The sequence below is a fragment of the Tachysurus vachellii genome, chromosome 17 (genome assembly GCF_030014155.1).
Source record: "Tachysurus vachellii isolate PV-2020 chromosome 17, HZAU_Pvac_v1, whole genome shotgun sequence".
Lineage (NCBI taxonomy): Eukaryota > Metazoa > Chordata > Actinopteri > Siluriformes > Bagridae > Tachysurus > Tachysurus vachellii.
In genome coordinates, this window is record NC_083476.1 from 12,919,200 (window position 1) to 12,945,496 (window position 26,297).

At 38.6% G+C, this 26,297-nt stretch overlaps 1 protein-coding gene across 2 annotated transcripts; it reads right to left on the bottom strand.

Annotated features, from left to right (window-relative positions):
* Nucleotides 1-263: 263 nt before the first annotated feature.
* Nucleotides 264-25,751, bottom strand: specc1lb (sperm antigen with calponin homology and coiled-coil domains 1-like b). 2 transcript variants are annotated; one of them, XM_060891638.1, is made up of 15 exons: nt 25,397-25,751; nt 18,430-18,610; nt 17,562-17,706; nt 15,792-17,410; nt 14,818-15,025; nt 14,541-14,614; nt 12,303-12,478; nt 11,513-11,676; nt 8,442-8,563; nt 6,031-6,109; nt 5,633-5,798; nt 3,828-3,930; nt 2,222-2,338; nt 2,080-2,139; nt 264-1,651 (listed from the first exon to the last, which is right to left on the bottom strand). In XM_060891638.1, the coding sequence occupies exons 2-15, from the start codon at nt 18,571-18,573 to the stop codon at nt 1,562-1,564; spliced, it is 3,267 nt and encodes a 1,088-aa protein (XP_060747621.1). In that variant the 5' UTR covers nt 18,574-18,610; nt 25,397-25,751; the 3' UTR covers nt 264-1,561. The 2 variants fall into 2 exon arrangements, with proteins under 2 accessions (XP_060747621.1, XP_060747620.1); XM_060891637.1 differs by lacking the exon at nt 25,397-25,751 and adding an exon at nt 19,963-20,096.
* Between the last annotated feature and the right edge of the window lie 546 nt (nt 25,752-26,297).

Genomic DNA, 26,297 nt, shown 5'->3' on the forward strand with positions numbered 1-26,297 from the left:
ACATATACAAGTAAAATGTGGCTTTCTTTTTTTTTTTATTAAAAACTTTGATGTATCCTTAAGTCAATGTGATTTTACCTTTCAAATCTGATTTAAATACAGTTAAAACACACATGCTTATACCAGGGACATGCTCATGTTTTACTTTTGTGTGACCTTGGTTTCACTCACACACTAGTTAATGTGAACCTGCTGTATATTTGTGCATGTGTGTGGTGACATAGTGTGGTGTAGCCAGACAGGACCATTAACAATGGAGCCAGTGATGGTCAGAGTAATGATTTATTGGTATTAGACTCAGACATCCAGGAATGTTTAAATAAAAAATAAAAAAAATTCACATAGAAATCCTGTAACTGTAATTGATGACAAAGCAAATAAAACATCCACATCATTTATTTTGAAATGAAGAGGAAAACCTGGTGAAGTTGATAATTAGCAAAGGCTCCTTGATATGAAGGGTCGAGCGAATGGAGTCTGGAAATAAAAATTTATACAACACAATCTAAACAACATCCACATCAAGAAATTAAAATTCGGACATAAACGTAAACATCTGTGAAATCTTGGTAAACATGACTTTTTGAATATGAACAGATTATTTTATAAAATAAACGTATTTTATTTTACATTTTTTAGCAGCTGTTTAACTGGCCAAATTAACTATGTTGGTCTAAACAGCAGCTGATCCTGTAAGAGGATTTGTTGTGAAACAGGATGACATTTTAACCTAACAGCAGCTTTGGGGGGTTGAAACAACAGCTTTCACTCAAGGCACTCTCTACTGGAATAAAGTATCGATTGTGCCTCTTTACATAGCTTTTTTAAGATAACTGAAATGTCAGGAAAAAAATAAAAATAAATGCACTTCAAATTCTTTAATATACAATAAAAACAAGTGGGGTTAAAGGCTATAAATCTCTCAATTAATTCAAAGATATGTCATACTGCAAAACACAAACTGGTTAGAAATGTTTCTTTAGGATACAGTATTTAACACAGTGCAGCAGAGCTAGCTGGTATTTGACATTAGAAACCTTCTGCGCATGTGGAGAAAATTCACATTATACTTCAGCATACAATCCTAACATGTGCTTTTTAAGCAGTCCTAAGAGGAACGTGCTAGATAACTTGTCCTTGTCATCTCCATAATAATGCATTCAGCACTTCTTAGGCACCAAGTGAGCGAGTGATCGTCAATGGAGCTTGAATAAGTTTCAGTCTTTTCTTCAGTTCTACTCACCTGAAACTCCTTCACATTAACACACACAAGCTGAGACTAAGAATGTGAGGGACTCTTTAAAATACCACTCCACTATTAGGCATTTAACCAGCACACATTATGAGTATTATCATAATAATAATTATAATAACAGTTTTATAGTTATGGCCTGCCATTAAACAAAGAAGTTGCACAATGCTGCCTGATTAAAGAGGAATAGTAGCTTATAACGAGTGACATAATAGGTACACCTGCAGAACTGTGACTGTAAAAGAAGTTCTTCTGCTATATAACATAGCACTTTTACACATGGACACAAGTGTGAGAGCCGGTTCGGAGTCAGGTCTCAAAATATTTATAGATGGAGGTGACGTAAGTCATCACACTCTGCCAATCAGGTCTCTCTGTGTGGACCATCTCACTTATGTCCTGAGAGAGAGAAAAGTTGGGTTAGTTACAAAATACCCACACTTTAATATAATTAATGATTTAAAGTAAAATTAGAATCTAGAGGTTTTACCCCCAAACATAATATAACTACAGAATTTCGATGTATAGGGCAGTGTTATGGGTGGGGCCGAGGCAAGGTTATGGATGGGGCCGAGGCAAGGTTATGGGTGGGGCCGAGGCAAGGTTATGGTTGGGGCCGAGGCAAGGTTATGGGTGAGGCTAAGAGATGCAAAACGGTTTTAAATATTGTTAATAAATATGTATTCAATAAATAAAGGTAAAATGAATATAAATATGACTGATTAAAATACTAAAAACTTATCTGCTGGATGGATAAATATAAATAAAAATATGGAAAAGTGCTTTTAATTCCTGTAGTATGAAGGATTCATTCAAAATGAACTCACAAGTGTAGATTTGATCCCCACACTTTCTGCTGCCTGGAAAGCCAACGTGAAATTTCTTCTCTGAGAAACACACATAAGACACATTCGTCAGATACAGCAAAACAGGAGATCTGTGCGTGTGTGTGTGCGTTAGAGACGACACCTTGTCTTGGCTGGTGAGCTCCTGGTATGGGATGTGAGCTGGAAGGTATGTGTGCAGCACAGCACAGAAAGCCAGACCATCATTCCAACTGCTGCTAAAATTAGTGATGTCTATATTCTAAGAAAAAGAGAAAAACAAATTCTGATGAATTTACTTTCAGACTTATTAGTACAGACAAGACTGTTTACAGTAAACTCAAGACTGGAGCCTGATTCAGACATGCAGAGATATAAAAAGATAAAGCCTTGAAAAGCTTTTAAAAACAATAAAATAAGTTCTAAACAAAACAGTAGCATCTGTAACGGATTTGTTTTAATAATAACAAATCATAACATTATAATAAACATTATATTAGAACCATTCCTACAAAGTCTCAAATCCTGGTTGCCTGGCAACCGTTATTTTACATCTTTTGCAAAATTAAAAATTTTTACATTTCGAATGTGTTCTAAAGATTGCATTGGTGTGTACTCTGTTCATGAGTGCATGCACTTGTGTGTGTGTGTGTGTGTGTGAGAGCAAGCCAACAGATAATGCAGCATTCCTTTGTATTGTTGAAAGACTGAAAGGCTTGCCTTAAACAGTTAGTGTGTGTGTTTGTGTGCATGTAATAGTCCTCAGTCCTAATACAAACTCAGACAACAAAAATAATTTTTTTTATATTTAAAAAGTCATTTATGCCTGATGTGCATATGTTTGTTCATATTACTTAAGTTCAGAAACCATGGACAAAAAAGGGAGATTTTGCTTTTTCATTATCATTTGCATGCTTCTATAACTTGTAAAATTAAATAGCTAATTACCAACCGATGTTTATTCTTTTATTACAGCGCTAATAATGGTAAAATAGAATGTTAAACACAATTTATCTTGAATCGTTTGGACAGTTTATTTCCTAAAATATTCCACTCTTTTATTTATATATATATATATATATATATCTTAGTAGACGTTAGTCTCCTCTGGAGGACAGTAATCAGTTTGTCAGCAGGAAGAGAAAGCAAAAAAAATAAAAATAAAGGGCAGATGGTTAGCTTTTGCTGGCACTGCTGCACAAACTGATATGTGGATACAGGAAAAGAACAAGCAAAGTGTTTATATGATGGAGTGTTTCTTTTTTTTTTACTTTGGGTTCAGTAGAGATTCCTAAACGTCCTAAAATAAAACACTAATTCCCCATCCTTCCACTGAATACTATAACTGTTCTCTATTGTTCTTCCTCTCCTCTCTGTGCTGAGTAAATTCATACATGCTTGTCAGATATCAAAGTCTGATTTAATACATATAAGATTATTGTATCCACACAGTCCTGAAAATACATAGAGCTACGTCACATTACAGCAGAAAATCCGATCTGATTCACTTCAAACATTTAGTGTTATACAGCCAATATAAGCAAAATGAGCAGCAAAAGCTGGCTGTATTCTCTTTTCCACATCCAACATATAAATCATTGTATAATTAACTTGTTATAATCTTTGTTTACTACATCATACCATCTTCCCTGCCTGCATTTCTGCTCCAAGTTTCAAGATGTGGCTCTTTTTATCTTATCATGTAAAAGAAGCTACAAATATTTACTGGGATTCTAGTAAAAATGTCAGACCTGATAACCTTCTGTTTTCTTCTGACACCACTTGAGGAGAGCGTTTCTCTTTGATCCTCCGTATTCTCTGGCCAGAGCAGCGAGCGGGTCTTTCCTCTCCTCTCTGTGTAAAACAAACCAGAGTAAAGCTTTAAAACCACAAAGATCATTTCAGCCTAGAGCAATTTCAGCTTAAGTGATTTACAGTTTCACAAAACAACTACTTACGAGAGAAGAGGCTTTTTTTTAAAACATTTTTTAAAAATCTGCAGATTAAGGGTTTACTCCAGTTCATGACCACAGATGTACCTTTACTGTAAATGCCTAAGTAAGGATGACAAAATGCAGGAGGATCTCGGCAAAATGCCTGTGTGCATTTGTAACTGGTTAGTCATCCTGTATCAGTGAAATATTTGCATTAGGGTTATGACCGTGTGGTGAAAGCTTGAAAGCGGAGACATGCACTGACATTCCTCTGCATTTTTAAAGACAAAAATCCACATCTGTCCCTGTCTTTGACATAACAGCATTATTATTATTAATAATCGGCATTATTAAAATGAACAAAGCCACAATTCCAGTATTAGTATCACTGTAAATGGTGTACAGCCACAAAGTGCTGCCAAGTTACATCTAAATGTAATAACATACTGACACAAACTATTCAATAACAGTAACATTAAAGTGGAAACCTATTTGCATTTGCATTCATCTCAGTTTTGACTACAATTCCAGCTTCAAACCCTGGGGATGTGACTAAGAGGCAGCTACAATAGTCTGTTAGCACCGAGGTTAAAAGAGATCCAAAGAGATCTCATGACGTTTTTTTTTTTTTTTTTGCTGAAAAGAGGACACTTGAGGACGTTTAAGGTCTTTATTAGGTTTTCTGTTCTCAAAGCTGGGGGCACGGTGGCTTAGTGGTTAGCACGTTCGCCTCACACCTCCAGGGTCGGGGTTCGATTCCCGCCTCCACCTTGTGTGTGTGGAGTTTGCATGTTCTCCCCGTGCCTCGGGGGTTTCCTCCGGGTACTCCGGTTTCCTCCCCCGGTCCAAAGACATGCATGGTAGGTTGATTGGCAACTCTGGAAAATTGTCCCTAGTGTGTGATTGCGTGAGTGAATGAGTGTGTGTGTGCCCTGCGATGGGTTGGCACTCCGTCCAGGGTGTATCCTGCCTTGATGCCCGATGACGCCTGAGATAGGCACAGGCTCCCCGTGACCCGAGGTAGTTCGGATAAGCGGTAGAAGATGAATGAATGAATGAATGTTCTCAAAGCTGTTTAGTTTTGAAAAGACTTTTTACTGATCGTATCATGAGTTTCAACAGTTAAACATAACATCATCCTAACTGTCTTCTGTCTTTCTACCAATAAGGCTGAAGATGAACGATATATTGATTACGTTCTGATTTATGCGAGCTAATCAGCTTTGAGAAAAGTGTGAAGAATTCAGAGCAGAGTGGCTACAGTTCATCACCTATGAGTGCTACAGTCTGGGAACTTTGTGCTTTATTCACACTAGAGATTACAGAGAAACCACACAAAGGGATATTTTTTTTCAAGTCCAGAAACAAATACGATGGATGTGGACAGGTAGAACCCAAAAGAAATAAAAAGTCAGAGACAACAGACAAAAGGATCAAAACAGGGTGAACAGACATGAACAAGACGGACAGAACAGGCAAAAAAAAAAAAAAAACAGAATGAACAGAACCCAGAAAAGGACAAACAAAAAAAAAAAAAAACAAAACAAAAAAAAAAGACAGATAGACATCTAAAATGAAACAAGACAGAGATAGACAAAAAAAGACAATTAGATTCAACCTACCGTAGACGGCCACGTGTTGTGGGTGTGACAGATGCTGTAGGGGACGAGGAGTTTGAGGACAAGGAGAGCTGAGGGGAAGCAGAGCCTAATGTCATGATTGAAGTGGGGTTTGGTGAATCAGTGACTGACAGGTCCCTCTTTAGCTCCTCACTGCTTCTGCGAGAAACTGACACACACAAACAAAATAAAACTTCTGATCAGTTCAGTGTGTCTAATACAACCAGCAGGTAACTGACACAGACTGCTAATAATAAACCATTCGAGACTTGTGATATGTAGCAATGCTAATTTTCAGGCATAAAGAACATGGGGCTTAACCAAATGTTCCATCAGACAACATGACAATTCAGTGATCACTTTTTGACAGCAGGTAAAAACTGTAAAAATTTGGTACGTACCCGGCATACTAAGCTCTGAATAACTACCTCTCTTATCCACCAGTGAGGAGAGGGTTTTAGGAGTGCTGATCGTATGCCTCTGTAAGACAAAAAAAAGCAAAAAACAAACACAATGGGTTAAGTCAATCCTGGTGAAGCCTTTAATAAACCTTGCTACCTCTAGCATCTGTTTCACCGATGTGAAAAGTTTTTATTTTATCTATATATTTATCATTTTATAACACTGCTGAGACTCTGTAAGGTCTGACAGCTGCTGATCAGGAAAACTGCATGATTTATAAGCCAACACAATAAATATTACACTCTTGGCATCAAAAAAGTGACGACTTAAGCAGAACTGCAAAACACTCATTATTCATGAAATCTGAAAAAGCCATGACAGCAATATATTCATAGTATTTAATGCACATGAACTTATTCCCTAAGAACAAAATCCAAAAAACTAAAAGAAAAAAAGAAAAAACCATGTGTTTGGCAATGGAAGCTAACAGCCTCCAGCTTAGCAATCATGAAGCCTCTGAAATATTCTTACACACACACACACACACACACACACACACACACACACACACACACACAGGTGCACTTGGTCATAAAACTCTGCTGGGAAGAGAGGAAATCATAAATATAAAAGCTAATTAAGTACTAGTGTATTTGAGGAAGAGGTAGATCTTCACAGTGACTCAGCTGTCTGTACAAGGGGAAAAAAAAGCAGCTCATACCACTCCAGCAACAAGGAAATGTATGACTCAGATAAATGCAGTAATTATTGCTTTTCAGTGGAATGAAATTTAAAACCAGAACAGAGACGTAGAGACCTGAGAGGGAGAGAGTGAATGAACCCGGGCTTTCTTCACAAATAAACAAAAGTAAATTTTTTTTTCTTGAATCTCCTTGTCCTGCATGAAAACATCCTGCTTCGGCAAGAGAAAAATCCAGAGAACTGGAATGTGTAAGAGGGATGGGAAAAGAGAAAAGCTGTAAATCTATTAGGCTCAAAGGACTTCCAAAGTGAAGAATGCAGACATCTGCTAAAGCAATCAGGAGGACGTGTGTACAGTTGCGTTCCCCACAGCCTGTGCTTAAATAATAATAATAATAATAAAAGAAGAAGAATCTTGTTGAACATTAAAAATGCTTATAAATGTGTTTTCTGAATTATAAGTTTTAGTGCTGTCTTTTACTTCAAAGACACACACCAGTTTTGGGCGTTATAACAGAGACGCACTGCGACTCCTACTGGCCACAGCTGAGATTGCATTATTTCAGAATGAACATTATTAAAAATGTTAATAACAATTAATAAGATAAAAATGTCTGCGGTTCATTTCTCACACTATCATGATCCAGTAACAGGTCTAATAATCTCCCCCTGTGTGCAAATTACAGATTTATATTAACACACTCATTCACATGGACATGTGTTACAGCTGAGAGTTCTTCAACATGGGAAAGGCTTTAAGACAGAGGGGTCTATGTTTGGTGGGGTCTATGTTTAGTAACAAGCTATGAGAATAATGTGTATAGGTCAGCAAATGAGTCCTGGAACCAAATTGTTTTGCAGACATGCCACTACATTAAACGTAACAATAAACAGATTAAAAAAGTAAGCCATATTGCAGTGGTATAGGTGGTAAGAGGATTAATACACTCAGTTGTGCCGTGACAGGAAAATAATCGAGTCTACTTCATCACACCACGTCACTGATGGGAGCATTCATATCATTCCTTGCATTAAAGCTTTAGTAAGCCTGCAATTTTGCGTCTATTTGTAAAATTAGCCAGTGGTCTTTTTAAAAAGTTAAAAGGTTCAGGAAATAACTTCATTTAGGAAATGTACAAAGGAGGTATTGTGGAAAGTTGAGAGGGAAAAAAAATGGCTGAATATTTAGTGAATAAAGGGGTTAAGATCATGTGGCTGTTATTATTCAGTCTTAGCATGGAGTTTTTGTTTGTTGAGGAATTTGGGTAAAGTACAACAAAGAAGCTTTAGTGTATTGATTTTGTTCATTAGAAACTGATATAAAGCAAAAAACCGTAACATTTAGATCAAAACATTATGCATTTCCCTTTTTGACTAACTGGATTAGCATGATTATTACAGGATTAAGATTAGGCAAGCAACACTGATTTTATTGTACCCATTTTCGACAGTACGTACAGTAGACCTGCTATTCCAGGAACTCATTTAGTAATGAAATCAAATTAATCAGTTTCAAGACAGAAATCACCAAATGAAACCTATATTTCATAAAAATGCAATCATTACCTGGATTAACTTTATTTTAGCAGCAGTGACAAAACAAACATTACCTTATTATGTGTGTGAGGAGGTCATATTGTTAAAAAGCACCGTGTGACAATGTCTCAGTGAGACAAGGAGAGAATTGTATTTATTTCTTAGTTTATACCTGAATGGGGGACACGGCAGCAGCTGGAGGGGTTTTCATTGGACTTGGGCTGAGAGGGGTTCGAGAAATCGCTGTGGCAACTACAGCTGGAACAGCGGAAGCTGGACTGCTGGGAACAGGGCCTATAAACACACACACACACACACACACACACACACACACGTTACTCAAAACAAGACTTGGTTTATTAAAACTAATAAGTTTGTAAATTGTCATGGAGAGATTAATTTTGATGTGCAAGTGATCATCTTCTTCTTTCGGCTTTTCCCTTCAGGGGTCGCCACAGCGAATCATCTCTCTCCACCTAACCCTATCTTCTGCATCCTCAACACTTGCACCCACTAACTTCAAATCCTCATTAATTACATCCATATACCTCCTCTTTGGCCTTTCTCTTTGCCTCCTGCCTGGCAGCTCCATGTCCAACATTCTCCTACCAATATACTCACTCTCCCTCCTCTGAACATGTCCAAACCATCTTAATCTCGCCTCCCTAACTTTGTCCCCCAAACGTCCAACATGGGCTGTCCCTCTGATGTACTCTTTCCTAATCCTGTCCAATCTTGTCACACCCAAAGAGAACCTCAACATCTTCAGTTCGGCTACCTCAAGCTCTGACTCCTGTCTCTTCTTCAGTGTCACTGTCTCTAAACCATACAGCACGGCCGGTCTCACCACTGTCCTGTACACCTTCCCCTTGATTCTTGCTGATATTTTCCTATCACACAGAACTCCTGACACCTTTCTCCACCCACTCCAACCTGCCTGCACTCGCTTCTTTACTTCTTTCCCACTCTCTCCATTACTCTGGACTGTTGACCCCAAGTACTTAAACTCCTGTACCTTCTTCACCTCTTCACCCTGTAACCTTACTGTTCCACTTCCCTCCCTTTCATTCACACACATGTACTCAGTCTTACTACGACTGACTTTCATTCCTCTTCTCTCCAGCGCAAACCTCCACCTCTCCAGGTTTTCCTCCACCTGCTCCCTGCTCTCACTACAGATCACAATGTCATCTGCAAACATCATCGACCAAGGAGACTCCTGTCTGACCTCCTCTGACAACTGGTCCATCACTATAGCAAACAGGAAGGGGCTCAGAGCCGATCCCTGATGCAGTCCCACCTCCACTGTGAACTCCTCTGTCTGACCTACAGCACACCTCACCACTGTCCTGCTCCTCTCATACATGTCCTGCACCACTCTGACATACTTCTCTGCTACTCCTGACTTCCTCATACAGTACCACAGCTCTTCTCTTGGCACCCTGTCATACGCTTTCTCTAAGTCTACAAACACACAGTGCAACTCCCTCTGACCATCCCTATACTTCTCCATCAACATTCTCAGAGCAAAAATTGCATCTGTTGTGCTCTTTCTGGACATGAAGCCATACTGCTGCTCACAAATTTCCACCACCTTCCTTAACCTAGCTTCCACTACTCTTTCCCACAACTTCATTGTATGGCTCATCAACTTTATCCCCCTATAGTTGCTGCAACTCTGCACGTCACCCTTATTCTTAAAGATCGGCACTAACACACTCCTTCTCCATTCCTCAGGCATCCTCTCACTTTCTAATACCCTGTTGAACAAACTAGTTAAAAATTCCACTGCTGCCTCTCCTAGACACTTCCAGACCTCTACCGGGATGTCGTCAGGACCAACTGCCTTTCCACTTTTCATCCTCTTCAAAGCCTTCCTGACTTCATCCTTTCTAATCTTATCTACTTCCTGTTCCACAGAGTTCACCCCTTCTACTCTTTTTTCCCTCTGATTTTCCTCATTCATCAGCTCCTCAAAGTATTCCTTCCATCTCCTCTGTACACTCTCCTCACTTGTGAGCACCCTTCCATCTCTATCCTTAATAATTCTAACTTGCTGCACATCCTTCCCATCTCGATCCCTCTGTCTAGCTAACCTGTACAAGTCCTTCTCTCCTTCTCTAGTGTCTAACCTAGTGTACAACTCATCATATGCCTTCTGCTTGGCCTTAGACACCTCCCTCTTCACTCTGCGCTGTAACTCCTTGTATTCCTGTCTATTCTCTTCAGTCCTGTCCATATCCCACTTCTTCTTGGCTAATCTCTTCCTCTGGATACTATCCTGAACTTCCTCATTCCACCACCAAGTCTCCTTATCTTCTTTCCTCCTTCCAGATGACACACCCAGCACCTTTCTCCCTGTCTCCCTGATCACTTCTGCTGTAGTTTCCCAGTCATCTGGCAGCACTACCTGACCACCCAGAGCCTGTCTCAACTTCTGTCTAAATTCCTCACAACATTCCTCCTTTTTCAGCTTCCACCACTTAGTTATCTTCTCTATCTTTGACCTCTTCCTCTTACAGACCATCAGAGTCATCCTACACACCACCATCCTATGCTGTCTGGCTACACTCTCTCCCACTACCACTTTACAGTCACTAATCTCTTTCAGATTGCCTCTTCTACAAAGGATGTAGTCTACCTGTGTTCTCCTACCTCCACTCTTGTAAGTCACTATGTTCCTCTAAGAATTAACAAAGCAAATTCTATTTTAATGCATTACTTGAATCATTTATTTCATAAAATAGTTATATTATCATTTACATATATTAAAAGTATTAAACATATCAATCTAATATTTTACTAATCAAAATAATATAATTAATTTAAAATTCTATTCAAATATTTCAAACTTGTCTGATATTAAATCTACTGAAACAGATTTCCTAAACATTTATTTCAATTTTAAAGCAACATTCAAGTGGATCATTTCTTTCAGGTTCATATTAGAGTCAGTCTTTCTTTTTTTTTTACTGCCACAGAGTCATTCTCTAATTTTGATTTTCCTTTTGGAATCTAGGACATTATATAAGTGACTACCTTATACCCCATGTAGTGAGCATATATGATATAGTGAATTGGAATCAAATTATAAATAGTAGCAAAAAAAGAACATTACTGTACCCAATATTGTGGGAAATATATTTTAAAATAGTATTACAAAGTATAATTGTATCTCACTGCATTTAATGTGTACTATATGTTTAATGAAGAGTTAGTCAGGACCTGTGTGTGTATACATACCTTGGGAGGCACTGTCGAAGCTCTTGATGAGGGTTTTGACAGTGGGTGAGGGCTCTGATGAGGTGGAGGAGCGGCGGCTAAGCCCCATCCCCTGTCTCAGTGCAGCCAGATCTCTCTCTACTGCGTTCATGTAGTTAAAGACACGCCCACGTTCCTCATCCTGCCTAATACATGCACAAACACACACACAGCATTTTTACAGTTTCCATTTCATATCAATATACACTTTTCTAATCAATATAAACTCAAATCCAGTTTCCTTGTTTAACCCAGATGAAGCTGTCAGTTGCCCAAAGCAAAGTTTTAGTTTTGTACTGGAGCTGTGAAACTGATGGTGCTAAAAAAAAAAAAAAAAAAAAACTGTTGCTTTCAGCCACACAGAGAAACGCAGAACAATAAATGAACAGGTTTTCACACAGCACTCAGTTCTCTTCCTACAAATTTCTCAAAAATTAAAAACTTTCAAATGAGCACAGAGTAAAATGAGTCAAATCTGAGTACTTTTTATCATCTACTACGCTTATTGTGGACGGTTTATTTCGAATTGATCCTTAACAAATGAATGGGTCCCAAAGATTTATTTTTAACCCAGCCCTTTAACTAACTTAATGTTTGGGTCAATCTACAATCTAAAAAAGATTTCCAGGATGTGTCCCTTCTTGTGTTTCACGTTTTGTAGACAACCTGCTTATTTACTGCCATAAACTGATGGCTTTGAACATTCATGCAATGACAAGGATTTGGAAATTGTGTCAGGGCATTAGAATCAGCTGATTGAAAGGTGTCTTACTTCTTGCTCTTGAGCTCATCCAGCTCTTTGCTCATCTTTTCGTTCTTCTCCTGGGCCTCTTGAAGGCGGCGCCGCAGGTCCCCAATCTCCTCCTGAGCCTCTGATTTGATGTCATTGGCAATGACTACAGCAGTTTGGAGATCAGCCTGGAACTGTCTCCACTCTGCTGACTCCTCCTGCAAAATAAAGGCATTGTATGTATAGTCACATCTATACTATTGTACTTTTTTATCCAGACAGTGCAAATGAGCCAACACCGCACAACAAAAGTGCTGGCTCTTGTCTAGTGAATGATTCAGAATTAAAAACACTATGCTCAATAGAATCCACTGAATCTTGCTTTATTTTGTGGAGATCTTACTGTAGCTTTTGTCACAGTTTTTACGGTAACCCTGCAATTCCAGCAGTTACAGTAGTTTGCTGCAGAAAAACTTTTAAACCAATTACTGTCTGTAAACTAAATGGATGTGATCTGAGGTTCTGTGTACCTCAAATACTCAATTTCATTATATAGAGTCACTGTGACTATAAACTGATCATTATGAAGTTTTTTAAAGATTAACACTTTTACAAAAAGCAGAGGTGGGAGTAAGTCACACATGTGCAAGTCACAAGTAAGTCTCAAGTCTTAAACTTCAAGCAAGTCCGAGTCATTTTTTGTGAGAGTCAAGTCAAGTCACTGCTTTATGTCAAGCAAGTCAAGTCGTAGCTTGAGTCAAGCAAGTCACTGGCAAGTCATACATATGTTTGATAATTTAACTAAATGTATATATTAAACAAAGTTAAATCTACAGTATTTATGGACTATGAGTTTTATTTGCAAGAAAAATGATATGCATTTATTTTTAAAAGGTGTCCACATACAGGTGAGTTGTAAATACAATAAAAAAATCTAAAAATGAACAAAAATCAAAACTACAAAGAATAAGATGTAAATGTAGCTGAAATAAGGCCAACATAAAAGCATGAAAAGTTTCAATATGCCTCAAACATGGCAGAAGACCATGGAAAAGTATATATAAAAAAGTACAATGGTTTCAATGCAACCAAATGGCATTTTTTGAACAGGCATTCCCTTTTAATGGGACATGAACACATCCTTAAATTAGATCCTTCCTTTTTAACAGAATAACAACAACAATCACGTCAATCAAAACACGTAAATTATTGAATCCCACAAACCTTGAAGTGAATTAACTGGGGGGGGGGGGGGGAATGATTGGAGTGAGTGTAATTTATTAATTAAATGGATAGTTCACCTAAAAATGAAAATTCTGTCATCATTTTCTCACCCTCATGATGTTACAAACCTGTATAAATTACTTTGTTTTGATGAACACACACGTAGATATTTTGAGGAATGTTTGTAACCAAACCCTTCATGAGCCCCATTCACTTCCATAGTGGGGAAAAATAATACTATGGAAGTGAATGGGGCTCATGAATGGTTTGGATAAAAGAATTTTTTTATTTTTGGGTGAACTATCCCTTTAAATTTAATGTGTGTGTGTGTTTGCGTGTGCATGCGAGACAAGAATATGACTGTGCTTGCAACTCTGAAGTTTTTTATATTTATGTTTTTATATACATGTGCATCCCCATAAACGATCCATACGCTTTTCACTCAACGCCTAACACTGAAGACCAATTATAAGTGCCATTGCAAAAAAGCTGACATTTCCACATAAACAGTGACCAACCATTTACACTACATTGCGCTTGCAAAAAAAATAATTTTGATAGAACTTTGTCATTCAATAGTGAACGATGTGGTCGCATTCTGCTGTTCTTCTCTTCTCATCTTGCACAAAATCCTGGTACCTGAACTTAATAATTTTTGGTGTAGCGCCTTCCATGTTTCGTCACGACTGTTAAAGTTTATTAGTTAGTGCGCGCGCGCCCTCTGCTTGCCTGCTGCGTCACGTGGTTAGATTACGCTCTTGCGTGCGTTTAAAAACAGATTTAAAAACAAAATAGACAAAAAAGATAAAACAAAAACGAAAAACAAGTTATTTCGAGTCATTTAACTCAAGTCCGAGTCAAGTCTCAAGTCATGAATGTCAAGTCAAAGTCAAGTCGAGTCTTTTTTTAATATTTGTCAAGCAAGTCTCAAGTCTCAAATTTGTGACTTAAGTCCGACTCGAGTCAAGTCATATGACTCGAGTCCCCCATCTCTGACAAAAAGCCACACTCATAGGAAGACGGTCAATAAAATATAGATAAGTAAAAGATTGTTACCCGCAATTTACGGTGAAGGGTTTTAATCTCCTTTTCCATGTCATATTTTTGGTCATGGAGTTTTTTAATAGAATCTACAAGATAAATAAAGAATGTTAATTGGGGCAAAAATCAGAAACAACACTAAATGTGACTTGATGGCACCTCCTCTCTGGCTACATCTATGAACTCAGTTGTGGAAACGAGGTGATTCAGGGACAGAACACATTTTAATCTATTTGCATGGACTATTATTAAAATCCTTTATGGCTTTATCTTGATGTCCTGGCTGACTCACTCTCCAGGTCTGAGATGATGAGGTTGTCATGGAGTTTGACAGCTCGATGCTGCTCCACTTCGTCCTCCAGCTCGAAGATGGTTTCCTTCATGTCAGCAATCTCTGTGTCTTTCTCCTCCAGCTCTGAGCACTGCTGAGCCAAAGCACGCTTCTGCTCGGCTAACTGTTTCTGCACCTCATCCCGGAATGACTGGAAATCTGCCTCCAGCTGGAACATAACAAAACACATACACACTTCTTTACTAATGTGATCAAAGTTAGTAAAAGAGATGGTAGTAAAAGAAATCAATATAGTTCACTTCAATCTGAATATGTGCGTATCTTAGTGTATGTATGGTAGCCATGCTTCTCTATTACTTAAATTGCTTCCCACCATCACATAAGTTAACAATAATCATCAAGCTTGTAAACTAAAACCCAATTATCACTGCACGTAGAAATCACAGCACACTACTCAAAGCAAAATGAAACCAAAACTAGCCACGAGATGCCATATGCTAAGAGAACTGAGTAAACCAAATGAAATCTCTAGTGCATATTGTTACATTGGTTTCTGCCAATTTGTGCATTCATTTCCATGAATCATCATTTTACAGTAAAGATTTCTACTATTAGTTTGCATATCATTCCCTTACACAGTATGTCCTAGGGGAAATGTTCAACATACGTACAGCTATACAGTTATATGCAGTTATACAATCATGTATAATCTTACAAAAAAAATCTTTAAAAATCTTTGTTTGAATCTTACACTGACTTGAATAGACCATTTATCAACCTCATAGGAAAACAGCTAAACAACATGCCACTGCTGATGACACCTATTTGGCTACTTACAAGTAGACAAAAATCGAGTTCTTTATGGCACCAGTTAAAATCACAATTGTACCATAACCCAGAAACTAACCAAAGAGGCACCTCACTACTGTAGTTTGGTAAGGCAGCTAATTATGTATGCCTAACATAGGTTTCACCTTTCGAATTGCATCCTGAAGCTGAGCAGCTTCATTGCGAGTGTGCCCCAGTTCCTCCTGCAGCTCTGCTGCTTTGGTTTCAGCTCTCTCTTTGTCTAATCTCTCACTGTCCAGCAGGTGGCGTATGTCAGTCATGTCCCCAGCACCCTGGATGGAGAGGAGTTGAGCTACTCTCTGTCTTTCCTGCTCCAGTTGGAGCCGACAGCGGACTAGTTCAGCCTGCTCGTCCTCGGACTGCATCCTCATGGCATCAAGCTCCACAGCTGTAGCCTCACGTTCTCTTCGCTCCAGGTCGGCACCCCTCTCAGCCAGGTGTACGCGCTCCTTCAGGGCTCCCATAAGGCTTTGCGTCTCCGCATTCTCCTGTTCAGCCATTTTCAGTGCACTGCTCAGCTGCTGCTGGACACCAAGAAGCTGCTCCCTCTCAAGGCGCGAGTTCTCATTTAATTCAGTGTAGCGCCTCTCCAGCTCCATGTAGCGACTGCTCTTGGCATCCTCATCATCTTTGGCATAAGCTACACGATGCTCATCCAGCAAGCCACGCAAGTAGTCCAGCTGTCGGCTATAGAGTTCCAGTCGCTCACCTTGCTGGCGCAGCGAGTCCACCAAGATGGCACGTTCCTCACCCAGGCGTTCATTCTCTGCACTCAACTCCTGTGCAATCTGCTGAAGGTCTGCGAGTTCCTGTAGTGTGGCCTGTAACTCCTCTGCGGTGCTGTGTTGGCTCTCCTCCATTTGGTGGATGCGCTCAGTCAGACAGGCCACTGAGACCTCACTAGCAGTGCCACTACTTCCCCGGCGTGAGCGCCTTCGGCCTGGTGAGCCACCTTCTGACTCGGACGAGGAGCCGCAACCAGATGGTGCATCCAGGGCATCATCACTAGACATCACAGCTTGGCACGGTTCACTGCACTCACTGTCCGGAACATCTGGAGACCCCACTCGCCTTGCCTCTGACAGCAGGTCCTCTGTTGAACCCCTGGCGGAACCTTCAGTTGAGGATGTTCGAGTCCCTCCATCCCCACCACTGCTGCTACCCCCACCGCTGGTTGTTGGCTCAGGACTGAGCGAAGCACAGCGCAGTACTTTCTCGGGACTGTCCAGGCGCTGCTCCAGTGAGAATCCTAGAGCATTTAGCCTGTCCTTTAACATTCGATTCTCACTCTTCAGCAAGTTCAGCTCCCCCCGAATGCCGTGGTTCTGGTCCTGCAGCAACAGCAGGGTTGACTCCACATCAGCAGCGCTTATACCAGATACAGTTTCCTTCTCCTGTGGCAGCTCAGCCTCACACTGTTCTTCTTGCTCATGAACTTCCTGGTCCTCCAGGCCAAGTTGAACCCTCATCCCACGCAACTCAGACCGCAAGTGCAAGATCTCCAGGTCTTTACTTTTGGCCAAGCCCAGCAAGTCCTTTACTCTTGACTCCAGTATTGCTTTGTTGCTAATATCATAGCGCAATTTGCCTGCCTGGGCTTCAGATTCAGTTGATGTGCGACAGCGAGAACGCTTTGAAACCACAGAGTTAGAGGGTCCAGATTGCTTTTTGGCAGCACTGGTTTTCTCACGAGTCACTCCAGGTTCCTTTACTGCAGAAGACATCCCACGTCTTCCTGAGGTGCCTGCAAGACAAAGAATAGATTATGTTCATGTTGATTTCTTTCTACTGGACTGCTCATATCCTTGTTCAAAAATACAACCAGAAGAATTTAATCAACCCAGAATATACTTGATATACTGATATACTCTGAAGCTCAGATTGACTCATTGTACCAGAGTTGGCCTTGGTCTTTGTGTCAGTGTTGCTCTGAGTGGAACTGGTGCTCCTCTTGCTCCTTGTTGTAGCACCACTGCCGGTACCCACCGAGGCCCCTCCACTTCCTGCGCTCATTGCTGCAAGGTCATCGTTGCTCTTTGTCTGGTTAATATATGGAGGAAGGTAATTGTGCATGGATGTAAAAGTTACTATAATACATCAATAACAATATTGAACTCTATTATCCATGACAAGCAAGTCAGAGGTACAAGCTACTGGTTTGATTTTCCCAAAATAAGTGCAGATTTGCCAATACATAGAAAAAATATGTGGATACCTGACAATCATTCCAGATTTAGTCCCCCTTATCTGTTATAATAACCCCATTGTTCTGTGAAGGCTTTGGAGCATGGCGGTCTGAATATGGACTCACTCAACTACATGATCATTAGAGCGCTCAGGAAACGATACAGGGGTCAGAACGCCCGACATACAGTGTGTGCTCCAGTTTATGCCAAAGGTGGTAGAGTTTATCTTCGCAAACTAAAACATACTAGATAATTGTGTGCGGTCAGCCTTATGGCAAATTGTGTCCATACTTTTCCTTCTATATACTATTGGCCATATAGTGTATTAAAAGGCTTCTATTAGGTATTCAATGGCTTACTTTTTTTAATAGTTTTAATGTCTAATTTTTCATTAATTAAAACTAATTCACAAGATTATGCCAAGTCCCACCATACTGATTCGATTGTAAATTAATAACATTTCAATAAATTATCGAGTTACATAATGTGCTAGAGAAGTAATAACAGTAAATAATACATTGCTGGTGAAAGACTGAAGAATGCACCGTGAATGAATGAAACATGCTCAGCGACTCACCTTGGACAGAAGGGCTGAGTTCTGGTTCTTGGTGGAGCTCTTTCCTCCAGTGCCCATCGTGCCACTGGGCTCAGGTTTGCCTGAGGGTTTAGAGGCTGTGGTGGTTTTGCTGGAGGCACCTGTGGGCCTGCTCGCCTTTTTCATACTGGGCTCCAAGTTCTTGATACATTTATGGCGCAATCTACAGAGAGAGAAAAACAGGTGAGCACAGAACAGTGGTAAAATCTCTAGTAAATCTCCAGCATCAGGGTTACAGCTCCAGTCAACAGCTGCTCTAGTTGTGAATGTGGTGTGGATGGTGTCCTCTGAGGACTAATGTATATGCCTAGTGTTCCCAGTACGGATCCACCACCATCCTGGCCATGACGTATTTCAATTCAATTCAATTTATTTGTATAGCGCTTTTAACAATTTACCATTGTCTCAAAGCAGCTTTACAGAAGTATGGAAACAGAAGAGAGAGAAAAATAAATAAATGTGCTGACTTTCCACTAAAGTCAGAGGTGAATCGTGTCTGGGGAGTGAGCTATTAATTGACGCGTGTCAATAAAGGCAAATGTTCTTTTATTGGAACAAGCAGATCATACAGTCACCATAGTTCCATTGTTCATTCGTCCACAGTTCACGCCAATCCTGAACATATTACATGTGTAGCTAAACAACTAACCAAAATTCCAAAACGATGAAAGTATATGCTCAAAACACAATAAATCTCACATGCGCTCATGTTTCACGGTCAAAAAACTGTGAGCTTCCCCCGTACACACAAAACACCCCCTCTATCCCAGGTGCACTCATTTATTCATTAAAAGAGATTGCCCCCTACTGGTTTAACAAGGTATGTTCATATAAGGCTCCTACAATAAATATACAATAAGAAGAAGAAGAAGAAAAAATAAAAATAAATTAATTAATATATACAATTAAAGTTTAAAATTAATTTAAAAAAGATTAACCTGAAATTTATGATACTATATATCTATCCCTATCCCTAATGAGCAAGCCGTAAGGCGAAGGCGGCAAGGAAAAACTCCCTGAGATGATATGAGAAAGAAAACTTGAGAGGAACCAGGCTCAGAAGGGAACCCATCCCCATTTGGGTGACACTCTACAGTAAATAGTGTCAGCACAGACCTGATAGCTGATAAAGACCAGACCATGCAGCTGACGGACACAACATTGGTTCAAAAGAAGGCATCACGGTCTCCAGGCAGCTTCATACACAACAAGACACTGAGACACTAGCTGACACTACATAAATCTAAAAGTATACATGATCTTTGCTCTCATGTAGGCATAAAAACCAGTGCAGACTGTTTCATATAAACTAGACAATAAAAGAACATTTACAGTTAAACAATGCACTTTGATGATGAACATTCACAGGAAAGATGCTAACTGCTCTGAATGACAGTAGAGAAAAAGGCTGTCCCTTCTACCAAGCTGATCACTCGACTGCATTAAATTCACACACAAAAGACCAGAGAACCTTCTAGAAACCTCAAGCAACATCAGGAAAAATTTCTCCATTACCTAATCGCAGAAGTCCCAACTTTCCTCGGAGAACACATGGCCTATTAAACACTAGTACTATGTGCTAGACAGTCGTAAATACCAGTGCAGTCCTCTCGGGCTCTATTTATACACAGAAAGTGTTCGGGAAGAAAGCACCACTGGACTGTTTGAATGCACACACACAGTGTGATTGGAGGACGGGGCAGAAGAAAAGCTGTAGCTGCTTTTCTTATCACATCATCAGGGCCGTTAGTGGGGCTCGCTGAAGTTCACCTACAATATCCTTAAAAGGCTTTCAAAATTTTTTAGCAGGCGCTTAAACACAGTACATAAGAGAGGAGTCAGATCATAAAGGGTGTGTGAAGAAGATAAACATACAGTTTTAAATTTGACATTACAACAAGTAAATACTGAGCTGGTGTTGAAGACTCGTACACATTCCTCAGCAACTGATCACTAAAAACAAGCGACTGGTCACTAGAAACAAGTAAATCCACTCACTCTCTAAACTTCTATAACCAGCAGCTATATAATGAGCTCTTTTTTGGTAAAGGAAATTCACTAAAGTGGTCTAACACGTCAAACAACACTGTGACCTTGGGAAAACTTAACATGGTGCAAGGTGAAACAAGAAGTGAGGTTGGGAAAGTTTAAAACAATTTTTTTACAGATTACTACTTTTCAGTATTAAGCATTTTATACAATTTTACACCACATTAAATAAGTGGCAGCTCAGTTTATTTTTCTAACATTATGTTCATTTTCACTGCTTTTTGCAACCCTGTTTATCATCTTACTTAGAAATGTCTACAAGTATCTTTTGCACAACACCCATCACTCAAGGTCAAGGCAAGTTGTCAGTGATTAAATGTCAGCTACACAGTACCTATGCTTATAATTTATTTAGAAACAGTGGAAAGTGTTTGACTGCCCAGTAGCTGAATCTAAACAAAACTGACAGAAGCTTAACAAGCTTTTTCTCAACTATGGAGGAATTCTAACTGCCGTGTTCAGCCAGACCTGTCTAGGTTAATCAGATTGATATCCTAGATAACATACCATGTGTGTGTGGAGTTATGCTGTTCATGTCACCTAAAGGGATCTGCCATCTGAATGGTAAAAAGAAAATCAATTACTTACTCTTAATGGTGAAGTCCAGACACTTTAAAAACAGCAAACCATTTCTGATCAGTCTAATGCAGCAACATACTGGCACAGAACCAAGCCAAGTCAGTGAAACATTCCACTAATCAGTACGTCATAAAAAACACCAACTCACACGAACTTCCACATAAATATTCTACAACCACTATTTTCAAGCAAGCAATTGTTGGAAAAGGAAATAGCTAACAAGCTATAACTGCTAACAACATAAATATATATCCCAAGTGGTTGAGCTTTTACATTCTAGAAAGCGTTTAATTGGACGACCGCAAGACTAGTACAGGATGACTAATCAAAAATATGACTTATAAACCCAGAAGTGACAAACAATAAAATGAAAACAAAAATACCCCCTTTTAACTATTCACATTTAATATCCACCTATTTAGCACATAGCAAAGACTTACTCTTCTAAACCTCAACACTCTGAAAGGCTGATTGCTACCGATTATGATTCAGCTGAAACACCCACGTGCTTTACGCATGCCTGTATGTGAAAACTCACTCAGGTTGTGAGTTTTCATACAGGCATGCGTAAAGCACGTGGGTGTTTCAGCTGAATCATAATCGGTAGCAATCAGCCTTTCAGAGTGTGCCTTTCTGACCAAGCAGGGTGGAGGAGCACATCAACTTTTTTAATCTTCTCGTCTGAAGCACAAGTAAAGGTTAGAAAAGAGCAATATGATCATTATGACACTGTATTCTTTAGGGATGGATCAAGAAGAAAAGAGGGTGACTCCACCTCTGCAAATAAACATCATTAAGTGGTGCCAGCTCAGCAGACCTGATCCTCAGCATGCTGGGATTTTTCCCAGAGTTCTGCCAGACAATAACAGTGAGTGGAAATCATAACATAGTTGAAATTCTGAGACCGGAAGAGGAGAACGGCCTAGGAAAGGGGGGTAGAGGGAGAATGGGTGAAGGAGGTGGTGAGAGGAGCTTAAACCATGTCGACATGCACACGCTTGTTACAGCCCACAACAAACCACAACCACAGAGTCTCCGAAGCCCTACAATCATTTAAGAAATGGCTATCAGACACAGAGTCGGATTTCTGTTCAACAAGTAGAAAATAAACTTTATATATTTTAGCATGACAATGGTGATTAAAATGAAATGTAGAAACTGTTCAGTGTGTCAGGTTTGCTTCTGTAGTTTGTGCTCTGGTAGCTAACAAGTAATGGAGGCCTATAAATGATAGTGTTTCTTGAGTCGGCCTGGTGGAGTTGTTCTATGACTTAAACAGTCTTGCTGAAGCAGTTTCTGTATGACACACTGTCAGCTATGAACTCAGACAAAAGTACAAAGTCACAGAGCTGAGGTGAAGAACACACATGGCACATCATACTTGTTTTATTCTCTCCGAACTGAGGCTCTAGGGAAGTTTCCTGTGACTCAGACCTTCACATAGAGCCACAGAGAACAGGGTGCTTATTGAGGCCAGTGGTGGTGTTTACATGCCACAACGTTTTAATAGCAAGGCTGCAGTCGTTCATAACCACACACTGCTGTACTTCATCACTGAGCCGAAGGAATGAATGAAGTGCTTTGTGTGTGTCTTTTTTTTTTTTTTTAAATTGACAGACAATTTTAAAATCACTTGCTTCACAAATGCAGGGCTATGAGGTGATATAAAAAGACAATGTCAGGGAACATGATAAACGCTAGCCTACATTCTAGATCTAAAAGATAAATGCATAAATTTAACAGTTTAATAAATAGAAAGTTAGAATTAAACTATCTATCTATTTAAAGGAGTTATAATAAATAAATAGTTATTAACAAACAAGCCAGAGGTGATGGTGGTGAAAAACAACTCCCTGAGACAATAATCGGAAGACATATTGAGATGAACCTAAAGGGGAACTATTCTCATCTGGATGACCCCGGAAAGCGTGATTATAAATCCTTTTCCTTCTATAACTGTAAAAAATAAATAAATAAAATTCTGGTTTAAACAAGTTATCAACTCTTCACTGATGGAGACTTTAGTGCAAAACTGTTCATGGCAATTGCAGTCATAAAGCTGTCAAAGCAAAGTGGCAAAATCCACAGTATTCTTATGTATATATTAGATTTTATTTAAAGTAAATTTGAGAATTTGAGATATTTTTCACATTTCGATGATAATTGTATTATACCAGCACAATGACAAATTAATTCTGGATTTTAATTGGTCAAAAGTTGTTGATTCATTTTCTATCAGGACAGTGGCTGCATATCACAAGTCTAAATTATGAAACTCATTCTAATGTCTTGTACTTTCAATAGTAACAGCTCATTACAGGGATTTGCATAAAGGACTCTCTACATAAATGAAGAAATAATATGCATTGAAGGAGTCTCCAGTGTCAGAGCGTGTGGCTCTTTGACTTATGAACTTCTAGAGAGAAGAGGAAAGAAGCAATTAAGGAAATGGGTGCTTATAGCTACTATAACAAGTTTAAAAAAATAAGGCTGCACTATATTAAATTTAAAAAATGAACCAAACAAGAGTAACAGCGTTTTGTTTCATGCCACATCACACCATCCTAGATTTGATTATTTTCCTAAAATAGCATTCCTCTATCATGTTTTATTCATTACTTATTACACATATTATCAGCATTTTTATAAAACATACACACACACATATATATGTATACGTGTATATATATATATATATATATATATATATATATATATATATATATATATATATATATATATATATATATATATATACACATATATACACACACACACATACACACATATATGTTATTTTGAGTTCCGCCTGCATAAAGTCCAGGACTGTAATGAATTTATTCCAGACAACTGCAAATCATAATCTATAATGGGAACCTGAAAGTCTCTTTGAGTCTTTCATCTTAAGCTGCTTTGGCCTTACTGCTGCATTTTACCATACGGATGTTAAATTCAAGCAAACTGGAATGTCACGAACAGAAAAAAGATCACACCGGTTAAAGACAATACAGGCGACTGGGATGTTTCTTTAAATTGAAAGGTGTTATTTTCATAATCAATAAATTTATTTTGATTATTTTTTAAATCAAATTCAAACTTTTGTCTTTTAGTCTTTTAGGACTGATCTGAAAACATATAACCTATTTGGCCCTGACTGACTACATAAGCTTTAAATCCCATTAAATCTTGTTAATTTTCCAATATTAAGAATGATCCATTGTGACTCATTTTGTTGGCACTTTAGTAGCAAAACTAAATATGGTATATAGGGTGTGTCATAAAACCGACTTCAAAAATTGTGATACAATAATTTGCAGATTTTTAGTCCTCTTATACTGTAATCAGTATTGCATGCAACCTGGAGGCCATGGTGTATTATTTTCTGTCCAAAATTCCTGACATTCCTGACATAAATAAAGTAAAAAGAAGCACTGACAATGTGTCTGTGAGGCTTAAATCAATCGTGTGAAGAAGAAAAAGAGGAGTAAAGGATGTTCAAGAATGAAATCTGCTATTAACACCTTACATCTAAGAACACACAACATGAAGGGGTAGAGTACATAATGAATGTGATCGTTATACATGACAGTATTCAGAGTTTAAATAAGGGGGAAAAAACAACATACCTTCTGTCTTTACATTCTTTCAATCTTTTTAGTCTTTGGTCACTTATAGAAACCTCCCTCAAAAACAATATACAGCATATATCCACATATAGGGTTATAAACAAATAAAGTACAAGTATACACACACACACACACACACATATATACACACGCATACATACATAGATACATACACACATATTTATATATATATATATATATATATATATATATATATATATATATATATATATATATATATATATATATATACATACACACACACATACACACACACACACGCGCGCATACATACACACACCCCATTTAATGGATGTAGTATTAAGCATAAATACAGTAAAAAAAAATAATATTAAGTATAAAAATAATTCTAAGTACTTACATATACAGTCAAACAATTTTCTATTAAAACACTTTTTAAAAACAACTTACTGTGGGATTCTTTACAACTTTTTAAACCAGAATCTTTGAAACCAAAAACTCTTTACAATGACTAGATAAGAAAACGCAGACCGGAAGTGACGTCAGGTCAGAGCCCATTCCCTATGGACACAGTATCTGTGCTCTTTATTGTTGTTACTCTAAAACATTAGGCCTCAAAGTGCCGCTATTCAATCAAAGCCGAACCACAGCCCTTATCATCGCCGTCTCCATACCCATAAATCCTAAAAATCAGTTTTCATCATCAGTTTTACCTTCAGAAAGCCCTTTCTTTCCAGAGGTTTTGTGTGATAACGGCGGCTGTAATCCACTTTAACCGCGGGGTAAAAACTCCCAGCGTTTACATCCCGTTTCTAGGGACAGAACGAGCCGACTCCCGGTCCATACAGCTGCTCAGCCCCAGCTTTAATCTGCGGCTCATCAAGCAAACAGCACGGCCGAGAATGTGAAGTGAATCTGAGGAAAGAATCAGCGATTCTCCATTGAGACTTTTTTCAACGACTCCTTTTGGGAAAACCAACGAGATCGATTCACGAGCCGAATGAATCAGAACCTTTTTTTTTTAGAAACACTGTCTAAACATTCGCATCACCCTTTAGTGATTTTATTTTAGATTCATCTTTGATTGAGTAACGACACGACCGACAAACTAAAGGATAGCCGATTGAATAAACATAGGTGAACGGATCAAATGAGTCGAATTGAGAGTCGAGAGTTAGGTGATTCATTAAGGCCAGACAGTAAGAGCTCCTCCCTTTTAGAGGAAAACGGGTTTCAAAACAAAAGTCGACGAAATTTACGTCAATCTGTGGAATCTGTAGATTGACAATTATTAAAATTGTCTTAATATACGTAATATCCTATTATAATTATTATTAAATTGTAAATGTATAGTAACAGGCTTTTTTTAGAATAGTAAAAATATAATTTTAAAACAAACATACAACCTACTACACACAAAAACATTTCTATTTCAATTTATATTGCCCTAGTGGATATAAAAACTAAAATTTATCCTGTAAGGGCACTGAGACATATACATATAAGTATAACATCACTTACAAAACAAAGGTTTCTCCAGATGTTTTAGTCGAAAATCATTTAGACATTTAGCAAGTTGCTTTACCCCAACTAAATGGGAAAACCATATAAAAC